A 22,999-nucleotide genomic window follows, 5' to 3' on the forward strand; every position below is an offset into this window, starting at 1 on the left:
TTGCATTAGCATATCTACCAAGTTCGCTGCCATTCGATAATTATAGCCCACACTGGACCTCTGTGAGTAGGTGAACTTGAATTACAACCCTTCGGAGCCTGTGCAGGCACAGAACAAAGGGTGGGAATAGAAGGTGGGGGAAGGAGGAGATCACGACCCGCATGACCAGTCCCCACTCCCAAACGATTTTACTAAAACTGTTTAAATTTTCACATGCAATAGTGTCCAAAATTCTCAGAAAAATATGGAAATCGTATGGGGAGAGGTCGGGGCTTTAAACGATGCTTATGGACTTTCGAGGAGAATTTGCGCAGCGTACTCTAAACAACCTTGGCAACATGTAGGTCCGCCCACATGTTCCGAGTAAGTCCCGATCTCTCCCCATGCAGTTTCTATACTTTTTGAGCCCTGAAGGGAAGCATTCGTGGCCGTTGATTTGCTTCGGACGAAGAGGTGCACGTATGGCTCCGTAGGCAACCGCAGATATTTTTCCATGAAGGCACTGACCGTCTTGTCTTAGAGCAGGATAAATGTTTAAACATTCATGGAGATTACTTTCGATATAATAAACAGTCCACTTACTTTTTTAAATCTGTCTCGTTTTCATTTGACTGGCCCTAATTCTAGAACCCAACCAAGTATCCACGTCTCTACCTAAGTTAATTTTCTGGCATATAATCGAGCCTCCATTACTAGGAATCCAACTCTACAAGTCATTTTGATCTATTCATCTTTGTTGGTTTCCTCTTGTCCAGAATTACAGATTCATGGCTTCATACAGTGCTTGAGGTCATATTGAGGTTTGAAACAAAAACCTTACGAAATGTGAGATGCTAATTTTCACCACAAATAAAAATATACTAATATGGATGATATTAGTATTGCAACATACAGTTATTTTTTGAAAAAGTACAGTTCCATCTCTAGTGAAAGAATGTGTCAAACTCTCCTTCTGTTGTCAGGCCAGCCAGTGCCTTTCTCTTAGGTAAATGTCAGCCGAGGAAGCGTCTTTTGCAATAACTTTATGGGGTCAACCAAGTCTTACGCCGTAATCACGATACGTTTTTTAAGGCAATATACACTCCTGGAAATTGAAATAAGAACACCGTGAATTCATTGTCCCAGGAAGGGAAAACTTTATTGACACATTCCTGGGGTCAGATACATCACATGATCACACTGACAGAACCACAGGCACATAGACACAGGCAACAGAGCATGCACAATGTCGGCACTAGTACAGTGTATATCCACCTTTCGCAGCAATGCAGGCTGCTATTCTCCCATGGAGACGATCGTAGAGATGCTGGATGTAGTCCTGTGGAACGGCTTGCCATGTCATTTCCACCTGGCGCCTCAGTTGGACCAGCGTTCGTGCTGGACGTGCAGACCGCGTGAGACGACGCTTCATCCAGTCCCAAACATGCTCAATGGGGGACAGGTCCGGAGATCTTGCTGGCCAGGGTAGTTGACTTACACCTTCTAGAGCACGTTGGGTGGCACGGGATACATGCGGACGTGCATTGTCCTGTTGGAACAGCAAGTTCCCTTGCCGGTCTAAGAATGGTAGAACGATGGGTTCGATGACGGTTTGGATGTACCGTGCACTATTCAGTGTCCCCTCGACGATCACCAGTGGTGTACGGCCAGTGTAGGAGATCGCTCCCCACACCATGATGCCGGGTGTTGGCCCTGTGTGCCTCGGTCGTATGCAGTCCTGATTGTGGCGCTCACCTGCACGGCGCCTAACACGCATACGACCATCATTGGCACCAAGGCAGAAGCGACTCTCATCGCTGAAGACGACACGTCTCCATTCGTCCCTCCATTCACGCCTGTCGCGACACCACTGGAGGCGGGCTGCACGATGTTTGGGGCGTGAGCGGAAGACGGCCTAACGGCGTGCGGGACCGTAGCCCAGCTTCATGGAGACGGTTGCGAATGGTCCTCGCCGATACCCCAGGAGCAACAGTGTCCCTAATTTGCTGGGAAGTGGCGGTGCGGTCCCCTACGGCACTGCGTAGGATCCTACGGTCTTGGCGTGCATCCGTGCGTCGCTGCGGTCCGGTCCCAGGTCGACGGGCACGTGCACCTTCCGCCGACCACTGGCGACAACATCGATGTACTGTGGAGACCTCACGCCCCACGTGTTGAGCAATTCGGCGGTACGTCCACCCGGCCTCCCGCATGCCCACTATACGCCCTCGCTCAAAGTCCGTCAACTGCACATACGGTTCACGTCCACGCTGTCGCGGCATGCTACCAGTGTTAAAGACTGCGATGGAGCTCCGTACGCCACGGCAAACTGGCTGACACTGACGGCGGCGGTGCACAAATGCTGCGCAGCTAGCGCCATTCGACGGCCAACACCGCGGTTCCTGGTGTGTCCGCTGTGCCGTGCGTGTGATCATTGCTTGTACAGCCCTCTCGCAGTGTCCGGAGCAAGTATGGTGGGTCTGACACACCGGTGTCAATGTGTTCTTTTTTCCATTTCCAGGAGTGTATTTTCATAGTTATTGATGTATTTGTATTAATTAATGATATAATTAATATTAATTTTTTGAAACTAGTTACGTGAATCAAACTATTACGACTACCTGCGTCGACTTAAATATCTTAATTGCACCAAAAGGGTATCTTAAATGGTGTTAAGAAATAAGTTGAGAGGTGTTCCTGTATCAGCGTTGGTCAGATTAGTTCATGGAAGCTGTTACTCAAGAAGTCTAACATGTCACTCCGAATAAGAGGTGGTTGTGACTTTCAATAAATGTCATTAATGTTAGGAAACCGAAAGCTGGTGCTTGAACCACATAATGGGAGCTGACAGAGTAAATGTAAAGCAACAGTTACAGTCATGAAAAGAGACCGATAACTCCAAGGAATTTATTACTTTAATCGTATGTGGAATTTAGGTTACGTGAGTTGCAACTATTATTACGTTTAAATTTAAGTTATGAACAAAGGTATTCTATTCAAAGCAATCAGTTTTATATTGATAGAGTGCTTACAACAGGTCATATTTTGATGAGAAGAGCGGAGAATTCAGCAGAATTATATTACACTACATTACTTTTAAAAGTGGGCCAGAGATTTTCTAAGCGTTGTCTCACATTCATAGCGCTAGTCTTTTTAGTTATGTAACTGAAGTTAAATTAATTATTTGGCACAACTCATGTGTTCTGCATATGACGCTGTAATCAAGATGATACTGACGAAATCACGCAGTTGACATTGTGGCCTTAACTTCATAAAATCATCTGCTATTGGTTTTTCCGTCTTTAACAAACATACCATGCAAACAAACATAACACGAAAGCCAATTGCAAATTCGAACTGTAGAAGAGATTACAAACAAAATGAGTGTAATCACATAATCAACGAGCTAGTAAATTTGATAGGTAAATTCCCCCTTAAAAATAATTTTCCCCACGATTCAAAATTGACCGCATTTCTGCCAAGGAAATGGACCACAGATTGAGGAGATTCGGATAATTATGAGATTACTAGAAATCAGTTTATTAAAATAGTTACAAGATAGTGTGTTCTTTAAAAAATGACAAAAGAAGGTTTGCATTTAAACTTTCTTTCTGACCACGCCGTCGTGGAAGCATGCCTTTTTTCTCTAGCGTCTCTGGATTAGTGCCACTTTGGCCTAGCCAGAACTAATTCCCTCCCGCCGCTTAGCTATAAAACAGCATAAGAGGTCACCGCCGCCTCCCCTGTAAAGTTAACGGCGCGGACTATGTTTCGCAGAGGTGTCACGCCGAATGAGAAAATAAAATCGATGGAGACACACTCTGCAGCGCAGTCTGAGTCAGTATCTGGTCGCGGTCGGTTGGTTTCGGTTCATCGTGAAGACTGGCGTGTAAGTCCGCCGCCGTCTTACAAAGTTCCAACAAGTGCCGGACTTCATAACCTGGGAGCCAGACATGTACTGCAAACCCACCATAGTAATACGGTTCTATCTCAAGAAGACGCACATGATATCCGCCATATCTATGACAGTAAGTACCCGCAGCTGGTTCTGTGAACAGCCTACCACCAGCACGCCGATGCGTCGGTGGTTAGCTGCGTGCTCTCGTTCCCGTTTCTGTTACTGTCGTTTATTTTATTGCTTTCCTCCGTATTAGTTCCGTCTCGATAGATCTACTAATTTTTCTCTAAGAGCTGGAACGAACTCCCATCACTGTGTGCTTTTTTGCATTATTTCCCATAGGTAGCTTGCTTGTGTCAGTCCAGAATTATGGATTCATGGATTTCCCAGAAGGTGACGACCGAGTCACTTTTTACCCACGTGTTTCAGATCAGTAAACGCATTTTTGATTCAACTGCAGCACCTCTGTTACTTATCTGTAGTCTTTTCCCTATCCCTAAAAACTTAAACGCGTCACAATTGAAACACCTGCTGTAGACTGCGCGTTGCGATGTCGAGCGGTTTAGGAGACAGACAGAGCATTCACGGTGCACTTATAATCGTTGATAGGAATCAACCATACTACTTCCGCTTTAAATAAGAACCTTCTCATGAACGATCGTATTCCGCTTTTTTCATTTATTGATATCTTCAGAAGTGGTGACGAAGCAATGGCACAAATCTCTAACATCCTCACCGGGCTGGAACATATCCGAGACAGGTTACGTGGATATATCAGAGTGTATGTAGCTAAGAGAAGTCCCATAGTATTTTGGGTGGTGTCGAATAGGGCGGACTTCTCAGTAACCGTGAAGAAAAAATCACGTAAGAAATACAACCAACAGTGTATCGTCTTTTACATTTACGGTATACAGATAGTGAAAGATACTAACAAAATACCTCAGTGTTCAGGTCTAGCCTCACAGAGAGTATCAGCAAATACAGAATTTCCCACGAACGAGAATATGTTACGTCATGTAATTGCGGTGAAAGAGCTAAATATTGCGCTAGAAATAGCTGAGGTGATTCCCAGTCCGTAGCCGTGAATTTCCAACCGTATGATCAGCCAGATACATACTACATCCGGGAATCTGAAATCTAGGGGCACTATAACAATTTCGCGAAGTGTTTATGCTGCATTAAACCATCTAAATAAGTGACTGAAGAACTGCCCGTGGTGTCGAACCAAGAACAAAGTAGAACAAATAAATGTAAGAAAAAGTGCTGGTTTTAGGGTTGCGCATCACAATTGGTAAAAACGGAACCCTTATGGGATCACTTCGTTGTCCGTCTGTCTGTCAGTCCCACCGACCACCATTTTTATCATGAACGGATAGATGTATTAAGTTGAAATTTGTTTCTAATACTAAATTCACTCATCAAAACCTATGGATTATTAGTCGTTGACGCAGAGTCAAGAAATTTGGCAAGAAGGAAAGTTTCACAACACAAGTGAAAGGAAAAAAAATCCTACGTCTAGCATCATCATGACAAGGCAGCGCAAACCTGTTCGGTCTCTTGCGAACCTGGCCGACCCTTAGGAAATCGGAGAAACGAATTCAGGTGTTCGTCGCCACAAAAATGCATACAAACTTCCCCTTCTCCATGACTTCAATGGACTGTACTTCGCGCCGGCCGCGGTGGCCGAGCGGTTCTAGGCGCTTCAGTCCGGAATCGCGCGACTGCTACGGTCGCAGGTTCGAATCCTGCCTTGGGCATGGATATGTGTGATGTCCTTAGGTTGGTTAGGTTTAAGTAGTTCTAAGTTCTAGCGGACTGATGACCTCAGAAGTTAAGTCCTATAGTGCTCAGAGCCATTTTTGACTGTTCTTCCTCACCAACCACCTGCCCGGATCTCGCACCTTCCGACTTCCATCTGTTTGGACCAAAGCTGGATGCACTCCGCAGGAAGCAGTGCGTGCAAGATGGGGAGGTTATTGTTGCAGCAAGACGTTGGCTCCGTCGTCGACCAATGGAGTGGCACAATGCGGGCACAGGCCGTCTTGGTAAGGTGACGAAAGGCCGTCACACTGAACGGAAATAATGTTGAAAAATAGGGTTTTGTAGCCAAAAGAGCGGGGAATAATATGATATAATGGGATCATAGATAGAACCAAAGTCCTTTCAGAAAAACTGTGTTGTATCACTTATTGTCTGCTCCTCGTATTTCTCTATAGCTCTGTTCAGTTACACATTAACAGCTAAAACGTGTGTTGCGATGCTACCATAGCCCCCTACGACAAGCACACTTTTTTATTTTTAGTTTATCAGCGTATTCTTTTCTTCACCCCAACTTTTTATGATACTCGCATATTGGTTTTCTTCTAATAAGCAACCTACAGTAGATCTAGTTTTTTTTCCTATGCACAAAAGTTGTTGTTGTTGTTGTTGTGGTCTTCAGTCCTGAGACTGGTTTGATGCAGCTCTCCATGCTACTCTATCCTGTGCAAGCTTCTTCATCTCCCAGTACCTACTGCAACCTACATCCTTCTGAATCTGCTTAGTGTATTCATCTCTTGGTCTCCCCCTACGATTTTTACCCTCCACGCTGCCCTCCAATACTAAACTGGTGATCCCTTGATGCCTCAGAACATGTCCTACCAACCGATCCCTTCTTCTAGTCAAGTTGTGCCACAAACTTCTCTTCTCCCCAATCCTATTCAATACCTCCTCATTAGTTACGTGATCTACCCACCTTATCTTCAGCATTCTTCTGTAGCACCACATTTCGAAAGCTTCTATTCTCTTCTTGTCCAAACTAGTTATCGTCCATGTTTCACTTCCATACATGGCTACACTCCATACAAATACTTTCAGAAATGACTTCCTGACACTTAAATCTATACTCGATGTTAACAAATTCCTCTTCTTCAGAAACGCTTTCCTTGCCATTGCCAGTCTACATTTTATATCCTCTCTACTTCGACCATCATCAGTTATTTTGCTCCCCAAATAGCAAAACTCCTTTACTACTTTAAGTGTCTCATTTCCTAATCTAATACCCTCAACATCACCCGACTTAATTCGACTACATTCCATTATCCTCGTTTTGCTTTTGTTGATGTTCATCTTATATCCTCCCTTCAAGACACCATCCATTTCATTCAACTGCTCTTCCAAGTCCTTTGCTGTCTCTGACAGAATTACAATGTCATCGGCGAACCTCAAAGTTTTTATTTCTTCTCCATGGATTTTAATACCTACTCAGAATTTTTCTTTTGTTTCCTTTACTGCTTGTTCAATATGCAGATTGAATAACATCGGGGATAGGCTACAACCCTGTCTTACTCCCTTCCCAACCACTGCTTCCCTTTCATGTCCCTCGACTCTTATAACTGCCACCTGGTTTCTGTACAAATTGTAAATAGCCTTTCGCTCCCTGTATTTTAGCCCTGCCACCTTTAGAATTTGAAAGAGAGTATTCCAGTCAACATTGTCAAAAGCTTTCTCTAAGTCTACAAATGCTAGAAACGTGAAACTGACTCAGGCGCTGCCCTGCAGGCTGCGGGCCGCCAGCTGCTGGGCGCTCAGCGCCACTGGCTGCTGCTGGGCGAGCCGGACGCTGATCAGCTGCCGCAGCTGGCGCTGGACTCGAGCGTCACTCTGGCGACTCCTGACACGGCGGCTCCCGGCTCCTGGCTGCTGAGGGACGCCTATGGCCTGGGCACTCGTCTCGTGGTGTCGCCAGCCGTTGGCTGGCAACCGGGCAGCCCCATGCCTGCCCCACCTTCGCGGGACAACTTGCAGGGACTCGCCATCAAGGCCGGCATCGTCGTAAGTCGCAACGCTTGTTCGCTTTTCTACTTCTGCAGGAAGTGGACAAGGAATATGGAAACACCAAAACACAACACATTATCAAGCCTAATACCATGTAGGGAAAACGTTGGTACTCAACATGACTCAGAGTCGTCTCGGAATGGTTACATGCCGGTCCTATACGGTATTGAAGGGAATCTTATAACAATTTTTTTGCAAAACAATGACAATTTCAAGTAACTATGATGGTGGTGGACAGCGATCTCGTACCATTCTCTTCAAATTAGACCACAAAGGTTGAATAATAATGAGATCTGGTGACTGTGACGGCCATTGGGGACGCGACAGTTCATCCTGGTGCTCACAAAACGAAGTCCGGGATAATGCCAGCTCTGTGAACAGGGGCCCCGTTGTCTTGGAATAAGCATCAGCAATGGAGAACAAATTTTGTGCTACGGGACGGACCTGATCAGCCAAAATGGTCACATAATCCTAGCCGAAATGTCACCTTGGAGAGTAATGATGGGGCCCATTGACTACCCCGATATGGCTGCCCAGATTATCATCGAACAGGTATCATGTTTCACTCTTGGCAGCAAGCAGTCTGTATCGTAGGTTTGAGATGGCGCACTCCAGACGTGAACTCGAACAGAAGTTGGAAACAGTGTAGACAAGGCTCATCCAGCTAAGTGACCTACTTCCATCCCTCCATTGTCCGCGTTTAATGGCACTGGCATCTCGTTTTCCTGTTACGGGCATTTGAATTACTGACGTGTGGTTTTGCAATTCCTGCTGGTCCTGCAATTCCGATCTTATGGAGATCACGTTGTTTTGATAGTGACGCTTGTGCGTCATTCAGTTCTGCGTGACTTTTACAGCTTCCGCCGGAGGTTCGAGTCCTCCCTCGGGCATGGGTGTGTGTTGTTTTTAGCATAAATTACTTTAAGCTAGTTTAAGTAGTGTGTAAGTCTAGGGACCGATGACCTCAGAAGTTTGGTCCCTTAGAAATTCACACACATTTCAACATTTGACATTTACAGTTGCCGTTCCCTTATTTTTCGCCACAAATCTCTTCAACGACCGTCTGTCACGGTCACTCAACACACACTTTTCGTTCGCTTTGTCTTACCGGATGATTATTTTTCAGTTGCCCCTATACGCGGTATAAATCTTCTACATGGTGCTTCCTGAAACCCCCAACATTTCGGCTACCTTGGTTACGGAAGCACACCCCATACGAGCACCTACGATTTCCCATGTTCGAATATCCACTTAGTTCCGACATAACGCATTCACAAGTACATAGAACTCTGTTCTGACCAAGACTGACATTTGGAATATATCGAGGACATTGCACAGGTCCTGTTCGTGGTCAAATACAACCTGCTACCTGCAGGTTTGGCAAGCATCTGCATTCGTGTTCAAGCAACCACTTCTCGCAGTGTTTCCATATTTTTCTCCTCCACTGTACATATTCACACACCGACTGTCCCAAATACACGGAAACAACAATTTTTTCTTTAAAGTCGGTACCGCCATTAGACTGTTTTTTTTTATTTGCAGTGTTATATTTACACGATCATAATTTCGGCTTTAAAGTGCTATTATCAAGTGTTTTAATGTTATACAGTGCCTAAGATGGCATACTGTCGTATTTAAAATGCACTATTAGACACACTATCTAAGGGTCAATATTTCTGGTAAAAGCCCACTGCTTTGTTTTATCACTGAGTATACCATCTTGCCTCTAAAATGGTAAGTGCGATGTACCACAGGTGAAGAGTTTTTTAAGAAAATCATTAAGGACTGTTGCTTTGCCTGACAAAAGAACTGAAGATTCCAGAAGGAAAAGAGGAAACGAAATGATGTGACATTATGTCAATGACAACAACATCGAACCCCCCCCCCCCCCCCCCCCTCTGGCCTGGATGCATGAACCGATTCGGTTGAGAAGGGTCCCATAAAGCGGTTCCATCCTCCCCTGAGGCTAGCTGACCCACAGCTGTTGTAACTGCTCAGTGATACCCTGGATACTGGCGCTGGCACTGAGATGAAGTGCGACCTTATCTCACACATGTTTTAAGAGGAACAGATTTGAGTGCCTCGATGGTCACAGGAGTACCTCAACACCACGCAGACAGTTCGTAGAGAGATGTGACAAGCGCGGACGAGAATTATCCTGCTGAAAAATGTCAGCACGATGCTGTCCCGTGAGAGGTATCACATGATGATGTAAAATGTCTGTGATGTACCTTTGTGCCGTCAGAGGTCCCTCATCACAACTAGCCTGGAGTCATACATGACAGCTTCCCATACCATGATGCCAGGAATAAAACTGCTGTGACACTCCAAAACATTACACTGATGGGACCCCTCTTTAGGTTGTCGCCATACTCACCGAAGATGGTCATCCGGGGTAGTGCAGAATTCGCGGTTCATCGCTGAACACAATGCGACGCCATTCATCAACAGTCCACGCTTCAGGTCAATACATAAATCCAAACGCAGCCGCTTGCGAGATGGTGTTAACGGCAGTCTACGTACTGAGCGTTAATTCCATATTCCGGCTGCTGCTAATCTCCGACCAATAGTACGTAGTGACAGAATGTCGCGGTGAGTCCATTACTTGTGTGCGGACGGCAGGCACAGTTGTGAAGCTGTTACGATATGCTTGGTGCACAATATGTCAGTCCTGCCTTTTCTAGTCAGACGTCGTGGACTGCAAACTTGACTACTATTATGCCTGCCCTCACATTCCTATGCAGTCAAAGATTTGGCACATCCTCACAAACCTGGATATTGCAAAACTCGACCAAACGTCCAAATGAAGACCTACAATGAGGCGCCTTTCAAACACTGTGTGACACGAGCAACCGGCATCTCTGATAATTACTGTGACAACTCGACATTTGATGTTGTTCAGGCCTCCTATAAAGGACGTACCATGCCTGGTAACAACAGTTCACGGGGGCAACACTAATGAATTCTGGTGGCCTGTCATAGAGAATTGCAGTTCTTATCATTTACATGTCTGTCGACGGGATATATGTGTAAAAAGTTACACCCATATTTTTCGGTGCTTCCTTTCTTTTGTCAGGCAGTGTATAATGGGTAACATCGCTTTGTCCAGAATTTGATAGAAATTAGAGTGAAATTGGTTAATTTCGAAGTTGTTGGAGGGAGTATGGTCCTAAATTATAACAGAGTTTTCAAAACTGAACTTTTTTGCCTGTGTAATTTTTCGATACGTTGTGCTGATTCGATTCGCACCTAGGGTTGTATCAGGAGTCGAGTAATAACTTTCACAAGAGCAGGAACAAATTCGCTTTATTTTCTATTTACTAGGCTACTTAAATGTGTTTAAGGACATTCAGTAAGCAAAAAATGACCAGATTAAAACTGTGTGCCCGACCGAGACTCGAACTCGGGACCTTTGCCTTTCGCGGGCAAGTGCTCTACCATCTGAGCTACCGAAGCACGACTCACGCCCGGTACTCACAGCTTTACTTCTGCCAGTACCTCGTCTCCTACCTTCCAAACTTTACAGAGTCGTGCTTCGGTAGCTCAGATGGTAGAGCACTTGCCCGCGAAAGGCAAAGGTCCCGAGTTCGAGTCTCGGTCGGGCACACAGTTTTAATCTGCCAGGAAGTTTCATATCAGCGCACACTCCGCTGCAGAGTGAAAATCTCATTCTGAAAAAATGAACAGTTCATGTGCAACAGCTTGCTGAGATTTTTGCGTAGTGATGATTTGTAGAGATGATGTCAGCTTATTCAGGAGCGTCGATGTTCAGTCGGAAACAAAGCGTTCTTTTAGGCATAAGTAAAAATTGCAAATGCTTATATGTTACAGCTGAGGAACGCATAAGTCCATGTGTCAGATACTGGGTCAACTTATTTGTATCACTACCGGAAACTAGTGCCTCACTGCGTAAATTCCATGTTTTGGTAGCATTAATTCATTATATGGTTCCAAGATGACGGGTCGACCTTACTCAGTTTTTTGCGCCTAGATTTTCCAGATTTAGATTATACGATCTATTCCAGTTTTTGTTTCAGTTTCTGATAGTATGCTGTTTAATACTATTCATGTTTCACATATGAGGTGTCTCTAACAATTTTTATTTGCACAGTAGCAATTCAGAGAGCATCAGTACAATTATCTGTTACCCCTCATCCTATCACCACAGTCTAAATAAAATGCTCTCCAAAGTGTTACATATTTTAGGTGTAGGGTATCTGGGCTTAGCTGAGAGAGTTACAAACAGGTAAAATGGAGGGTGAGTTACTCATTCCTTTGATTTAGGTGACTTTGTATAAAAAGCCAGTCAGTGACATAAAACTTCGCTCTTTTTGAAGGAATCGGTGGTGAACATTTCTCACATTCGCGCGGTAAATAGAAAAAGGCAAAAGAAAACTAGGAAACGAAACAAAAGAAAAACGAACAAGATAGTGCACAGCGAATTTAAATCCTGACAAATATTTTGTTGTTCACAGAAAGTGCACGATGATTTCTCTCGCTATGACGACCTACGTTACCGGCATCTGGACACTTGGAGCAAACTACACTACGCCATATCCAAGGTGGCGGCAGCCCGGCTGAATTTCACGTAAGTGTCCAACGGCTTCTCTCAACAAATGAATAAAAATTGTGGTAATGAATCTGATATATTTGCGCAAGTTACAAGTATTACTCACCTGTCCATAACAAGAATGCCCACCTAAAAATTGTAACAGCACCTGTTTGCGGTCTTATACCATTTAACTGGGCTGGGACGGAGTGGATTTTTTATTACGGAGTAGCTAGATTGAAATCCCCTTCCAGCTACACAGATTGTTCTGCTAGACATACAGCCGATTTCTTTACTTCTTGTCTATGTGAAGACGTGTTTCCCTCTAATGACCAGATCAATGAAGTAAAGCCCTGATCTCCCTCTGTTTTTTCACTTATGAAGCTTCACTAGTGTTAGTCAACCGAAAGAGTGGCTAATCTGTTCGGTACATCGCAGCTGCTTTAGCAATCCATTTGCACTGCCTACAACCATGTAACTCTTTTCATGTTTGTGTGCTATCACCAAAATTATTATGAATTTTTTGACTACACACAAAACGTGCAACTGCTTTTACTTGCGAATTCTGGTTGAAAAGGAACAAGGCTACTAACATCACTCAGGAAATAGTTACCATAGCGTGTTAGTGCGCCAATGTATTGTAGTTTACTACGGATATTTTCTATCGCTCTGTTGAGAGGCAAAAGCGGAGTCGTTGCCGTGCACCCTCAAGGGAAACGGCAGGAGTAAAAAATGTTTTGAGTGGTAGATGAAACGAATTCAGATGGGCGAGAACTCACATAAGTTATACTTTGAAAGTGACAGTATATAGTGAATACGCATTGTAACGTCACTGTGTCATTAAATCAACTTCTAGAGTATTGTGTCAGACCACACACGTACATTTTCCACAGGAATGCAAGAGCGCTACTGCCATAATGGTTGCTTTCCCTGCCACTGAACTGCTCAAGTTTGAACTTGTTACGGCGTATGAACTCGGTTCAAGGTCGGTAAACAGCCACGCACTAATACGTAGTAATAGAAACAGAATGTACGTGTGTGGTCTGTTAATAGTATCCGAGTAAAAGAAATAGTCTTGTTCCTTTTTTGCCCTGGCATGGTATTGCCTTTGTGATGAATACCCGCCCATATTCCCAAATAACATTTAATTTGTTTTCAACACTTCGAAGAAAGCAAAGATTACTGAGGTTGTCGAGATCAATTTAAAAGTACCTAAGAAAAACATAAAATGATGAGAATCCTCAGGCTGTCGCTGTTAGATCACATCAGCCAAAGTCTTCTGTGGCTATTTGCGCTGGAATATTTAACAGTCTTCTTCTACGAAGTCTACTTACGCGGTATGCTTCACTAAAAAGCCTTATTACCAGATTCTGAAAGCCGTGCATACGAAAGTGCTGGCCACAGTACTGCTTACTCTACACAGCAACCTATAGTCACAGCCTGGTAAAACTCCAATTCACCTGTGTTGATGTGTGAACACAGCTGGAGCCAGCACAAAATACGGTGGCCGATGTGCAGTGACCAGTTTTCGTCCGAAGCGATGGGCGAGTTCATTCGTTTGTTTGCGAGGGGAGGCCGACACTATCTGCCACCTTTCGGCCGTCAGCGTGGACAGAATCGAGGCGCACGTCCTGCCAGCTTTCTCAAACGATTTTACAGACACTATCTGGTAAAATTTCTGATTCTTGCTTTACTTGTAACTTTATATGTCAGGTTCATGACGATATGCCAATCATTTCTTTAACGGTCGAAGTTATTATGATATTTACGTGGAAATAAGACACTACGCGAAATTCGAAAAAAAAGTCAGTGAAAAATAGGAGTCGCTATGATTTTGCGCTTGGTACATATTGTGTAATATGTTTGCATATGAAATTTAGCTAACATATTGTATTTATCTTAAGACCTGGGTGGAGGTCTCTATCTGTCACCAATCTTGATAAAATTGCTCTGACATAGCACACTCATTTGCGATCGCGCCGCGCCAGCGATAATGCCAGAGTGAAATATCCACAACATTCCTCATGTTTCATAAACTGTTTGAGATATCGAAGTGCGATTTTCGCAAATGATAACACAAAAGGAGGAGAGTATTTTGCGGTATGGCTATTACGCAAAACTTCATTATCTGTCGTTTTATTTCACTAACAACACACTTTTTCGACGAAAGAATATGTTTTTAAGGTGAAATGAGAAGGGCCGTGCGGTTCTAGGCGCTTCAGTCTGGAACCGCGTGACCGCTACGGTTGCAGGTTCGAATCCTGCCTCGGGCATGGATGTGTGTGATGTCCTTAGGTTAGTTAGGTTTAAGTAGTTCTAACAAGGGAACCTCCCCATCGCACCCCCCACCCCCCCTCAGATTTAGTTATAAGTTGGCACAGTAGATAGGCCTTGAAAAACTGAACACAGATCAGTCGAGAAAACAGGAAGAAGTTGTATGGAACTATGAAAAAAATAAGCAAAATATACAAACTGAGTAGTCCATGCGTAAGACACGCAACATCAAGAAGAATATAATCTCAGGAGCACCGTGGTCCCGTGGTTAGCGTGAGTAGCTGCGGAACGAGAGGTCCTTGGTTCAAGTCTTCCCATCCACTGAAACTTTTACTTTCTTTATTTTCGCAAAGTTATGATCTGTCCGTTCGTCCATTGACGTCTCTGTTCACTGTAATAAGTTTAGTGTCTGTGTTTTGCGACCGCACCGCGAAACCGTGCGATTAGTAGACGAAAGGACGTGCCTCTCCAATGGGAACCGAAAACATTTGATCGCAAGGTCATAGGTCAACCGATTCCTCCACAGGAAAAAACGTCTGATATGTTCTATACGACACTGGTGACGGCATGTGCGTCACATGACAGGAATATGTTGTCGACCCACCTAACTAGTACACTTAGCGAATGGGTAAAAAGATTCTTCTACCTTGCCCGATTTAGGTTTTCTTGTGGAAGTGATAATCACTCCCAAAAAAGTGATGAAAAGAGTTTGTCACATAAGCTGAAAATAAAAAATTAAACTTTTCAGTCGAGGGAAGACTTGAACCTAGGACCTCTCGTTCCGTAGCAGCTCTCGCTAACCACGGGACCACGGCGCTCCTTAACTCTAATTGTCCTTGATACTGCCTATCTTCGCATGGACTACTCAGTTTGTATATTTTCCTTATTTTTTTCATAGTTCCAACTCAACTTCTTCCTGTTTTCTCGATTGATCTGTGTTCAGTTTTTCAAGGCCTATCCGCTGTGCCAACTTATAACTAAATCTGAGGGGGGTGCGATGGGGAGGTTTCCTCGTAAGTTCTAGGGGACTGATGACCAAGGATGTTAAGTTCCATATGGCTCAGAGCCATTTGAACCATTTTTGAAATGAGAAGTGCTATGGGTTTTAGAAGAAATATAGGTGAATATGTTACACGTTTATTTCGTACCACTGATGTGCTTTTCCATAAGATACTGGCCTTACTTTTTCTCAGTTCCAAACTTAATAAACCACTGTTTTAGAATTCTCTTGCAGCTGCTTTGGCACGACGTGTGAGTGAGATGAGACTGTGTACACTCCTCTGTTTTTTGGCAGAAGACCCATTTTTTAACATGGTAACAACAGAAATGTCTTGGTTTTACTCAAAATTCGCCACTCGTGACGGTTCTCTGCAAGTTAAAAATGGTTAACAAGCTAGGCGAAAATAAATCGCCCGGAATCCTTTTTAGATACTAACCAAAGCAGAGGTGATATCTTTTTGAATGGTCAACACGCAAATGTGGGCGTGGAGGGTCACCACTTAATATTTACAAAAAATGTCAGTGTAGGCTTCAGTTTAGAACGGCACTTCCCCTCCAAAGCTCGGCATTTTCCCTACAGCGACTGCCTGCGGGCACCACCACTAGTGCTCTCCCCAGGTACCCCCTGCCATCTGCTCATCTGCTGGCCACATTATCCTGTGGGGACTCCTCTACCTGTCGACTTTGAGGATGAATAAGCTCTTGTTATGTGACCCACTCCTTTTTGTATGCCTTTGTGGCAACGCCATGTATTTGGTGTACATTACTAATGTCACCAGATCTGGCTGACTGCCCCAATCAGTGATGTATTTCAGAACATGAAATAGACTCTTTAGCATGCGCAAAGAAATTGAATACCCATTGTTATGAAGGAATGAAATCTCTAACAAAGCCTGTTACACATTTATTCAGACTTGACGAGAGTAAAAAATAATTTATCTACAGTTCTTGTCACTCATTCTGAGAATCTTAGAGATGTCTCACACACACAACTTAGTAACGACACTCTGAGGTGACGGAAGTCGTGTGATACCTCCTAACATAGTGTTGGACCTCCTTTTGCACAGCGTAGTGCAGCAGCTAGATGTGGCATGTGCTCAACAATTCGTCGGAAGTCCCCTGCAGAAATATTGAGCCATGCTGCCTCTACAGCTCTCCATTACTGGGAAAGTGTTGTCGGTGCAGGAGTTTGTACATGAACTGACCTCTCAGTTATGTCCCACATATGTTCGTGGGATTCATGTAAGGCCATGTGGGTAGCTAAACCATTCGCTCGAATTGTCCAGAATATTTTTCAAACCAATTGCAAACATATGTGGTCCAGTGACTTGACGAATTGTCACCCATAAAAATTCCGTTGTTGTTTGATAATATGAAGTCCATGAATGGCAGCAAATGGTCTCCAAGTAGCTGAATATAACCATTCCTAGTAAGAGTGTCCAGCCTATTCCATGTAAACACCGCTCACACCATTATGGAGGCACTAACAGTTTGCAAAGTATCTTGTTGACAACTTTGGTTCATGGCATCGTGGGGTCTGCACCACACTTAAACCCTACCATCAGTTTTTACGCACTGAAATCGGGAATCTTCTCAGCAGTCCACGGGGTTCCGGTCGTCTAGGGTCCTGTTCAAACGGATACGTTCTTCGTACGTCTCACATTGATTTCTGCGGTTATTTTACGCAGTGTTGCTTCTCTGTTAGTACTGACAACTCTTGGCAAACGCCGCTGCTCTCAGTTGTTAAGTGAACGTTGTCGGCCATTGCGTTTCCCATGGTGAGAGGTAATGCCTTGGCCGTATGGTTTTCTGAATATCCAATTCCCTAACGATTTCCGAAATGGAATGTCCTATGTTCTAGTCCTAGCTGCTACCCATCGTTAAAAGTCTTTTGATTTTCGTCGTGCCGCCATAATCGTGTCGGAAACCTTTCCACGTGAATCACCTGAGTACTAATCGCAGCTCCTGCAACGCACTGCCCCTTTATACCCTGTGTACTCAATATTACCGCCATCTGTATGTGTGCGTATCGCTATCTCCTGAGTTTTCTTACCTCGGTATATGTCGCTTAACAGGAAAATGATCCACTTCCTGGAACCAGTCCATCCCCAAGTTTTGAAGTGAAGTTCAGAAGCAGTGTGTACCCATTGTCGCTGCTTAGAATGTGTTGGCCTGCTAACCGCTGCGTCCTTGTTTTGTGCAGGCACAATATCGTGTTCGCCGACCAGTGGGGCACGCGCGTCACCAAGGACATGTTCAACGGGCAGGTGGGCCAGATACAGAGGGGCGAGGTGGACGTCGCCGTAGGCGGCGTCGCCCTGCGGGCCGAGCGCAGCGACGCCATCGACTACACCACGCCCACTGGCCTCTTCCAGTAAGGCTGGCTCACGACAGTTTTCCCCCCTTTGTTGTTAGTTTCACCCCCATCACCCCATATGGGCAGGGGGTGGGCTGTCAGCGGCAGAGTACACCGCTCTTCAACCAATAGCAGTTTTAAAAATGTAATAAGCGTGATATAAAGAACAGACAAGATGACTGATTTACCATTCTAAATTAAAAAAGCAAATATGGTAATCTAAAAAGCGAAAATATACACGTTTTAAAAATATATTGAAGGATCTTGAAATTTTTGTAGGCAAAAGAAGCACTGCACCTTCACTTATAATCTGAAGAACCTGCAGAAAAAAGTATTTTGGGAGGAGAGAATATGTTCCATAGGCTGAGTTGTAGGGAAAACTGGAGATCAGTGCAGGTATTGAGATGGATAGTGGGAAGAAAGAAGTTGGGAAAGAGAGGGGGCAGGGAGGGGTTTCGTGGATAGGTGGGAAAGAGTTAAAGCTGATAGGAGGGGTAAATACCAGGGCGAATCTCACTGTCGGGGAGAGTAGTTGGTTGAAGTTGCATTGGGGTAAGATATTGAGTGTGTGTGCTGTTGTAGGGTGGAGGGATTTGTGTGTGAAGGTACGACAGCATACAACGGTTGGTAATTAGAGGGGAGACAATGAAATTACTGGAATCTAGTTTGTGGATAGTATAGAAGATGCGGTGGTGCTCGATGTGGGTGGGGGGAAGTTAGAATTTCATGAGATGGTAGAGGATCCATGTGGGGGAAGCTAAACGGAAGTGAGAAGCGAGACGGAGTGCTAGGCGTTCGAGGATTTGAAGGGAGTTACAGAAATTCAATGGGAGTGAGGTCCATGCAACATTTACATTGCAAAGGATGGATCGGATTGGGGTTCCCTAAGTGTGGAGAACAGTGGAGGTGTGTAACCCCCAAGTAAGGCCCATTAGTAATTTTAGTTGTTGTAGTCTATTGTGCACATCCTGTTGGATGGTTCGTAGGTGAGGCTTCCATATTAGTCGCCAGTCGAAGGTTAGTCCAAGGTATTTTAATGTGTTCGTTAACTGGAGAGGACGGTCGTAAATTGTAAGGTCATTATTGGTTGTGTTCTGGACGGATTGACTACACCAAGCTACCAACTTGTATACTATTTTACGCTCACAACTGCTGTTGTGTCTGTTATTGTGGTGTATAGTAAACTACCGTTTAATTAAGAAGGTATACCGACAGTCACAATCACGCACGAAAGCAAAGTGAAGATTTCTTATCTTGTGTTTCTTAGGTAAAAAATGCTCTTACTTTCAAATGTAGTCCGTTTTGCAATATCTGATCAAAAGTATCCAGCCACCCATATTTAATGTGGAATTGATCACTAGATGTCACGACAGTCGGACCAACCAGGGTAAAATAAGGCGAAGAGTATTGTTCTGACAGTAGCGAAGTACTAACTTCAGAATGGGTCGATCAGGAGCGCTCAGTGGCATGTAACGTGCACTAGTCAATGGATGTCACATCAGTAACAAATTCATCAGTGGCCTTTCAACCCTTCAGCACAGTTAGGAATCTGACTGTGAGGTGGAAACCTCGAAGGAATCTCTACAGCTAAACCAAAATCAAGCTGACTTCATGTACCGAAGGACAGGAACCACCGAACATTGAGCAGGGTGATTGTAAAAAATCGCGTGCAGTCAGTGGAAAGAATCACTCATCAATTCCAAAGTGCTATCTGTAGTCTGCGTAGGGACTCAAAAACAATGGGGTACAAGGATCGAACAACTCCTCGTAAGCCTCGCATTTCTGTGGTCAGTGTTAACCGACGCTTGAGATGGTGTGAAGAGGGACTCCACTGGACAGTAGATAACTGAAACGAATGATTTGGAGTGGTAAGTCGCACCACCTGTGTTCTGCGGATGCCAGGATAAAATTATCTGCTGTTAGGTGTTACGGTATGGGGTGTTTTTCGTGGTTAGGTGTGGTTAGGTGTGGTCCCTTTGTTGGGCTTAAGAAGGATACGAACACGTTTTACAGCATTGTGTACTGTGTACAGTAGAGGAAAAGTCTGGAGAAAGTAACTGTATCAGCGTGACAGTGAAATCTGTCGTAACACAGCGTCTGTGAGACAATGGTTTGTGGACCACAACGTTCCTTAAATGGACTGGCCTGCACAGAGTCCCGACCTGAACCAAACTGAACACATTTTAGATGCGACAGAGCGTTGACTTCGCTTCAGACAACAGCGTCAGACATCACTGCCTTCTCTGGTTTCGGTTTATGAGGAAGGATGGCCTACTAACCCATCACATATATTCATAAAATTCATTGAAAGTGTCACCAGCAGAGTTCAAGCCGTGATAAGGGTGACGCGTGCACACACCCCTTATTAATGTCCACTATTAGGTATACCGATACTTCTGATCAAATAATGTATGTCAGCACACTTTATCCATTGTTTCGTCAGCAAGCCAAACCAGTTTCAAACTATAGCTGCTGTACAGTTTTAATTTATTTCGTGAACTGGTTTTCGTCGTACAAGCCCATCATCAGACAATAAAGGATGGAGTGGGCAGAAGAAAGTGGTAGCCTACGAGAGTCATTTTGAGTTACTATACGTTATATTACGCTGTACGTTGGGTAAATTCAAGGAATGGAACAGAAATAAAATAAGGTAAAACAGTTTCCATAGCAGATAGTCTTTGTAGAGGTACAGATGGTAACGATTGTTTGCAGCAGGAGATGAACTTGAAGACACGACTGTAGTGATCAGACTAATCCTTGTTTAATTGAGGGCAGCAGTTTCTTACACTGACATCTTCAATTGTAAATTGATATTGTAGAGTATCTACAGTTTGTGTTTTCTTTGATAAATATTAAATTGCTCTACCATGTAACAACGGAAGAATATATAAGTCTGCAGAAAACCCACCTGCAGCCACCATAACGTATGTCTTCTACACCAAAAGTTTTTTCCAACCAGAAATTTCGGTGTCTTTATGTATAGCAGGTATTCAGAACAGCTCTGGGAAACGGTTTTAATACACTTTCCCACGCTGCTTTTGTCATATTAACATGGATTATTGTGTATATCTGCGACTCTCGTACCGTTACTATCTACGTGATGTGCAATATTTTCATGTGCAGAGAAGTATTCACAGATATTTATAATATTCTAAGTGAAAATGGCAGTGACTGGTGCGCCTGTACTCGAACCGTATTCCTTCCCTGCTTCGAACATCGGCAACACTTCACGAACAGGAATCTAGAAAAATTTGTTGGCTAACACAGCCTTAAAAAGTACAAAATCTTGTTTGATACAACACAGATTTTGCTCCTCACTGCAAGCTGCGGGGACTCACTTGTGAAAGAGGCTAAGGAAATTATTAAATTTGAATATGTGTGAACAACTTTAGTATAGATATAGCACTGACGCTCGGCAGAGAGCTGGGCGTGCACCTGATACCGACAGACTACGTAGGATTACTAGCTAGATCGCTGGGCCGATGCATTCGACAGCGATCAGGTGTTTCTTCGTGACGTCGCTGTCAAGAAGCGGTAGCACAGCAAGACGTGTTCTCACGATCGGCTATGGCTCTATTCCACTTAAACTAACATTAATTTACCAAAATTGAAGGGCAGTGCAGTACAACGAGTAACGCGGACGATAGAAACATACGCATATACGGATGTTTGTTATTAGTTCCTATGGCGATGAAATTCACATGTCGCTTTGTATAAACTGAGGAATTGACTGGAATACTCTCTTTCAAATTCTAAAGGTGGCAGGGGTAAAATACAGGGAGCGAAAGGCTATTTACAATTTGTACAGAAACCAGATGGCAGTTATAAGAGTCGAGGGGCATGTAAGGGAAGCAGTGGTTGGGAAGGGAGTAAGACAGGGTTGTAGCCTCTCCCCGATGTTATTCAATCTGTATATTGAGCAAGCAGTAAAGGAAACAAAAGAAAAATTTGGAGTAGGTATTAAAATCCATGGAGAAGAAATAAAAACTTTGAGGTTCGCCGATGACATTGTAATTCTGTCAGAGACAGCAAAGGACTTGGAATAGCAGTTGAATGGAATGGAAAGTGTCTTGAAAGGAGGATATAAGATGAACATCAACAAAAGCAAAACGAGGATAATGGAATGTAGTCGAATTAAGTCGGGTGATGCTGAGGGAATTAGATTAGGAAATGAGACACTTAAAGTAGTAAAAGAGTTTTGCTATTTGGGGAGCAAAATAGCTGATGATGGTCGAAGTAGAGAGGATATAAAATGTAGACTGGCAATGGCAAGGAAAGCGTTTCTGAAGAAGAGAAATTTCTTAACATCGAGTATAGATTTAAATGTCAGGAAGTAGTTTCTGAAAGTATTTGTATGGAGTGTAGCCATGTATGGAAGTGAAACATGGACGATAAATAGTTTGGACAAGAAGAGAATGGAAGCTTTCGAAATGTGGTGCTACAAAAGAATGCTGAGGATTAGATGGGTAGATCACATAACTAATGAGGAAGTATTGAATAGGATTGGGGAGAAGAGAAGTTTGTGGCACAACTTGACCAGAAGAAGGGATCGTTTGGTAGGACATGTTCTGAGGCATCAAGGGATCACCAATTTAGTATTGGAGGGCAGCGTGGAGGGTAAAAATCGTAGGGGGAGACCAAGAGATGAATACACTAAGCAGATTCAGAAGGATGTAGGTTGCAGTAGGTACTGGGAGATGAAGCAGCTTGCACAGGATAGAGTAGCATGGAGAGCTGCATCAAACCAGTCTCAGGACTGAAGACCACAACGACAACAGAGGTAACGAAAACCATGGACTCCTCCTAACGTCGTGTCGTACTTTCTTTTGCCCGACGTAGTGCAGCAACTCGACTTGGCGTGGATTCAACAAGTCGTTGGAAGTCCCCTACAGAAATACTGAGCCACGCTGCCTCTATAGCCGTCTATAATTTCGAAAGTGTTGCCATTGCAGGATTTTGTGCACAAACTGACCTCCATTATGTCCCGTAACAGTTCGATGGGATTCAGTCCGGCCGATCTGGTTGGCCAAATCATTCTCTCGAATTATCCACAATGGTCTTCAAACCCATCGCGAAGAACTGTGGACTGGTGACATGGCGCATTGTCATCCATAAAAATTCTGTCGTCGTT

General features: G+C 44.0%; 1 protein-coding gene across 1 annotated transcript in view; it reads left to right on the forward strand.

Moving 5' to 3' along the window:
• Positions 1 to 22,999, forward strand: part of LOC126154618 (glutamate receptor U1-like) — an 89,967-nt gene that overhangs the window by 10,448 nt on the left and 56,520 nt on the right. Inside the window, exons 3-5 of the mRNA XM_049916162.1 lie at positions 7,415 to 7,687; positions 12,166 to 12,278; positions 17,716 to 17,886. Of these exons, the coding sequence (XP_049772119.1) occupies positions 7,415 to 7,687; positions 12,166 to 12,278; positions 17,716 to 17,886 (557 nt within the window). The remainder of the gene's footprint in view (positions 1 to 7,414; positions 7,688 to 12,165; positions 12,279 to 17,715; positions 17,887 to 22,999) is intronic.

This window comes from Schistocerca cancellata, chromosome 2, assembly GCF_023864275.1.
Source record: "Schistocerca cancellata isolate TAMUIC-IGC-003103 chromosome 2, iqSchCanc2.1, whole genome shotgun sequence".
Classification (NCBI taxonomy): domain Eukaryota; kingdom Metazoa; phylum Arthropoda; class Insecta; order Orthoptera; family Acrididae; genus Schistocerca; species Schistocerca cancellata.